Below are 5,433 nucleotides of genomic sequence, written 5' to 3'. Positions count from 1 at the left end.
TCCTGCTGATTTGAATGTTTCTTACTTACCTATTTTGCCAATAAGGTTGTGAAATTGCTTCTTGTATAGACCTTTCGTGAGTGTATGAACAACTTGTTTGGTTGTTGGAATGTTTGTCATGCAAATCTAGTCTTCATCAATCCGTTCTTAATAAAATGCTGGTCAACTTTTAAATGTTTTGTTGTCATGAAGAATGGGTTTTTTGTGATGTTGAGTTTGCTGCCTTGTTCTCATTGGAAGTCTTCACAAGAGATGAAATGTAAATTTTTTGATCTCGAACCCTCTTCGTGTGTATTGCTTTAGACATTCCAAGAACAAGGGCTCTAAATTGTGACATAGCACTAAACCTGTCAAGTAGCAATCTAGTTATTTTATTACTTCTTGTAATGAGAAGAATCCTAGCAAGTAGCAACCTAGTCATTTTATTACTTGTTGTAATGAAATTCCTTCGATGAATGCTTTTGCTGCCCAATCTGCGTTATTATGGCTTGAACTTCGAGATGTTTTTGTCTTCTTAATAGTAACCCCCTTTCATGGATGAAAATAAGCCACCGAATGAAGCAGTTGACGAAGTCAAACCTAGCAGACGAACTCAAAGATGTCGTCTAAGCCTCGTGATGCAGACGAAATTGATCATCACATATCAATTGAACGAAGACAAACGATGCAACAAAGCTGAACAAAGCAATCGACGAAGTTGAATTGGAAGAACGAGAAGCGACACGAAGCAGATGACTCGCTCGAGACGAAAAGGAGCGATGCAGACGAAGCTGAATGTTGCATATGATTAGAATGATGAATGATGACCTATTCCTGTCGTAGGATGAAGGCGAAGTAGAGAACACTGTGCGTGGCTCTGATGCCAAGTGACAGGAAAATTGTCTTTTTACTCATTCCTCAATTGAATGCTTTTGTTACATATTTATATACACTTTTATCTCTGTAGATTAGGAATATCTCTAATATTGATTAGATCTTATTACTCGTACTCTTCTAATTAGGGTACCTAATATCAATCTTCATAATAAACTAGCTTTAGATTTAGTACTTTTCATAACAATTTTGATCCCTTATTTCTGTGTATATATTTTAAATCTTTGATCACCATACAGAGTCACCAATATTGTTGGGAGTTATTGGATATATTCGATTTTATACATAATTAATTTGGTGCTCCTTTTATTTCATGCTCTTAATTGGCTTTATCATTTGGTCCATTGTCCTATGTATATTTTGAACCTCAAGCTTAGGAAATTTAGATTATTTCTATATAAACAATTGTTTGTGCATGTTAATTAGACAACTATATGTATTAATTTGATATTTATGCAATCATGGGAAGGTTATGTGCAATTATTAATAAGAAAAAAATGGCTTATTCCAACATAATATATATGCAATCATTGTGTACGTTTAATTTAGTAAATATTTATCCTTATTTTGTTTCAAGGTTTGAGATTAAGATTAACATGATTGATTTTTATTTCTGAACCTATACATCGAAATTTTTTGAAAAATATTTCTTGTAGAAATAATGATTGCGAAATCGTTCAAGTAGAATGAAACTGATCTTTTAAACATCGAGGCGGTGTGTAATGGTAGCATTTCATTAGAAACTCCAAAGTTAAGCATGCTTGTCATGGAGCACTCTTGGGATGGGTGACCTGAGAAATTGCAGCGACGGGACATAACTATGAGTCTATTTGGCCAAAGCGGACAATACTTTGATGGGCGAGAGTTTGGGCTGTCCTAAATGATATCATAGCACAACACCAGTTGGAAGATAATAACTAAGTGTCATGCAAAATAAAGTGGTACACTATGTGAGCCACCTCTTGAACCCAGGTAGGGAGAAAGTGCTAGATGGTGGGAGCCACCTCTTGAATATGTAGGGCCACTTCTAGAATGCAATCTGCTTAGTGGATGATTCTGGGATACGAGAGACTCAACTATGTAAGTAGGAAAGATTATGAAATCTATATAGTAGAATGAAGTTGAACTCTTTAAACTTTGAGGCGCCTTTTGGTGTAACGGTAAAATTTTATTAGAAACTCCAGAGTTAAGCATTTCATAGAGCACTCGGATGAGTGACCTTGGCCAAAGAGAAGAGTTTGGGCTGTCACAACGATTTCCATCAATACCGTATTCTAACTTTTTCTCTTTATCTTTCACTAAACACACTTTACACAGAGATCTATATTCGTGAGTTTGGGCTGCCTCAACGATTTCCATCATGAACATAGTTTAACATTCTCTTTTTATCTTTCACTAAATACAAACCTTACACACCAATGTGCGATATATATTCGTGAACCGCCCTTGAACTTTTCAGTGGATGCTTTGATCATATTATCTTATTTTGTCTAAAGGCTCATGAGACGTACTTTCACGAAGAGATTATGAGGCTTGCTCAAGGATTTAAGAAGTGTTTGTCAGAAAAATCCATTGATAGTGCTGATTTTACTTATAAGTATTACAATTTATCATTGAAATTTCTTACTTTAATATATTTGTGTAATTCTGTCAATATAAATGCTACTTAAAAAAAAAAAAATAGAACTTGATGAGAGCAACAAGCCCCTTACCTTTGTAGAATTTATTATTAGAAGTTGTAAATATATTATAGGTTTTGTCTCTTGTTTTTAGGCTTTGAAAAGTATAATTTGTAATATTCCCTCTCTCTTTAATTTTGTCATTAAGATATGCATTATTGCAAATAAGTCTATATCCTTCATGAGGCATAACATCTGTTGTTGTAAAAGGATCTCGTTTTTGAATTTCAGTGTATTATTTTGATACAACATTATGTGACAAGTTAAACTTATTCATCTCTTTTACAAATCTATATTTGGCTCATTTAATAGATGTAATTATTGTTTTGATTATTTTGTCTTCAGAGAGATACTGAGAAAATATATAAAAGACTCGGTCATCTAAAATCGAGGAGTTATAATTCACCAGACTCTGGACAACGAGATGGTTTCTTTGGTTTGTTCGGGAAAAGGAAGAATTTAACAGAACATTATTCCAGGAGGTTGGAAGATCTAGAAGAGAATGTGAGACTACATCAATCTAGTTCTTCTGCAACTGTAGAGGTACATAGAGTAATTGATATTGATCTGAAACTTGAATTTCTTTTTTTATGGATTTTTGCACTGTTTTATACCTTTTTATTTTATTATTATATTAAGATCACTAAACACCATGTCATTAGTTCATTGCTAATTTTTTAAACGGTTTGTTAGTAACCGGTAATTCTTAGGAGTTGATTTATTTTTCGTTCTATCTAAGAATCTTAGAATTCTGAGACTTTTAGTTGTTTATGGCATGAACACAGTTCTTCTTATATATTTAAAGACTTTCTTCTTCTTTTTTAGATTTTCATCCTAAATTGAATACGAATAATTTTAGGGGCATTTACATACATACCTTATAATTCTGATGTAATTACAAATCTGACACCTAAACTTTCATATTTACATACATTCCATTAAAATCCTTAGCATCACATAAAAAAATACCACACTTACTAACTTTTTAAAAGTAAAATATGCCTTCTCATGCATTTTTTTTGTGACACCAAAGTGTTACAAGTGTAAATCTTCAACTTTGGGTGTTATACATGTAAATACAAAAAAATTGTATGGTATGTATGTAAGTTGTCCCATTTTTTTAAGATGATTTTTCTCTTCATTTAGATGGGAGACTTGTTTTTTTAGAAAAACTTTTTTTTTGCCAATTTTTTTATTGATTTTCTCATTTTTCTTTTTCTTCAATGTAATCCTTACCCCATTTATCACCAAACTGCACTTATATAAATCTTCTACACTTAATCCCTCCAGCTTGTATTAATATTTTTGTTTTTTGATCCCTTTCTTTAAAACAACCTTGTAAGCCTCTTCTCCAGGACACTCCCAACCTCAGAATTAATACCTTCCATCAAATCTCTCTCATCCACAAGCCAGAGACTACAATTTTAATGAGCTTGAGCCTATTGACCTCCACATCTCTCCACATATAACAACTCTTATCACTCGTCAGTGTTTGAGCTTGGCTTACTTTAGGTCAGTGACCTAGAGCCAAAAGTCCCAACACTAGGTGACCCGTGTATAATAAAATTCCTCTCATACAAATAATTCCGGTCTTCCCTCTTTTGATAACTTTCTCGTGCACAAGTACAATAGAATAGTTTAATTGTTTTTGATCTATCGTTAGATTGAATCAAAGACTTCACATCATCAATTTTTAGTTCGATTTGGTTTTGAAGACCATCCCTTTGCTTGATCATTGGTGCATCATTGCGTTTCCTTCATTAATGTTTGATATGAATGAATGGAGTGATGGCTTTTCACAAAGGACTATATATGATCAAAAGTTTGATGATGACTTCTGTAGTTTATTTACAAAAATCCTTTATATGAAAAACCTAACCATATTTTAGGTAGTTTTGGTTTCCGATTTGAGAAATTTACATATGTTGATGTGGAGCTGTAGTTTATTTACAAAGATCCTTTATATGAAAAACCTAACCATATTTTAAGTAGTTTTGGTTTCCGATTTGAGAAATTTACATTTGTTGATGTGGGGCTGCTTCTATGACAGACCCTTGTTCAACAAGGGAGCTTCCAATTCCCTGTTGAACTGGCCGACACTAATTAGGGCTAGGAGGATGACTGCTTCCTTTTCCTTCTTTCTAGTTATCTTAGTTTATTATAAAAATGTTGTTACTTAGTTTTAAGGTTCATTTTTTTGTTGTTTGAGAATTATGTCCAGCTTGCCTTCAGTGGCAGTTTTTTGGGTCTAGGGCTGTATTCAAAGGCGAGAATGTACTCCGATTATAACTTATCCGAGGTGTTGACCATCTTCATGGGTCCAAGTGGTGCTTCGATTGTAGCTCGATTCCGCAGGGATATTGGTCCTTCCTAATTTCCCTCCGTAATCTTCCCTTAAGCTTACATGCATCCAACATAGCTGCCAATCTAACTGTTCCACCCGCAAACCGTCCTACAACCACCTTCAATAACGCAAACCTTCACTTTTCCTTTCCCCCTAACTGCTCCACTCACAAAACTGCCTACAACCACTCTTACTACCTCACACTTGCATAGGCTGTCTCCCCCCCCCCCCCCCCCCCGGGTTCACGCCTCCCTCTCAATCGTGACTCCTATAGTAGTAGTAGCCACAACCCTCCTCGCTATTACAACCACAACAACAAACAACTCCCCACCTACACCCCTTGTTGACCTCAATTTTTGTGAGGTCTAGTCTTCCGTTTAGGGTTTAGGATCTAGCCTTAGGAATCTCCCTTCGACTATCTTAGAACCTTAGAAGTGGGACCCGCCTCGTTTTAGTTCGACCCGCTTCCGTCCTCTTCTGGAGTTTCGCGTGTGTGGTATCAACTTCTAGCACTTAGAAGGATGAAACCAACATGAG

The 5,433-nt window shown here is 35.0% G+C and overlaps 1 protein-coding gene across 1 annotated transcript in view; it reads left to right on the top strand.

Moving 5' to 3' along the window:
• The window catches only part of LOC110029156 (CSC1-like protein HYP1), a 57,179-nt gene that overhangs the window by 15,691 nt on the left and 36,055 nt on the right, over positions 1-5,433 (top strand). The window contains 1 exon segment of the mRNA XM_020731314.1: positions 2,898-3,095. Within this exon segment, the coding sequence (XP_020586973.1) occupies positions 2,898-3,095 (198 nt within the window).

Source organism: Phalaenopsis equestris, unplaced genomic scaffold (genome assembly GCF_001263595.1).
Source record: "Phalaenopsis equestris unplaced genomic scaffold, ASM126359v1 Scaffold000552, whole genome shotgun sequence".
In the NCBI taxonomy this organism is placed as follows: domain Eukaryota; kingdom Viridiplantae; phylum Streptophyta; class Magnoliopsida; order Asparagales; family Orchidaceae; genus Phalaenopsis; species Phalaenopsis equestris.
This window is presented reverse-complemented; position numbering and strand designations above follow the sequence as displayed.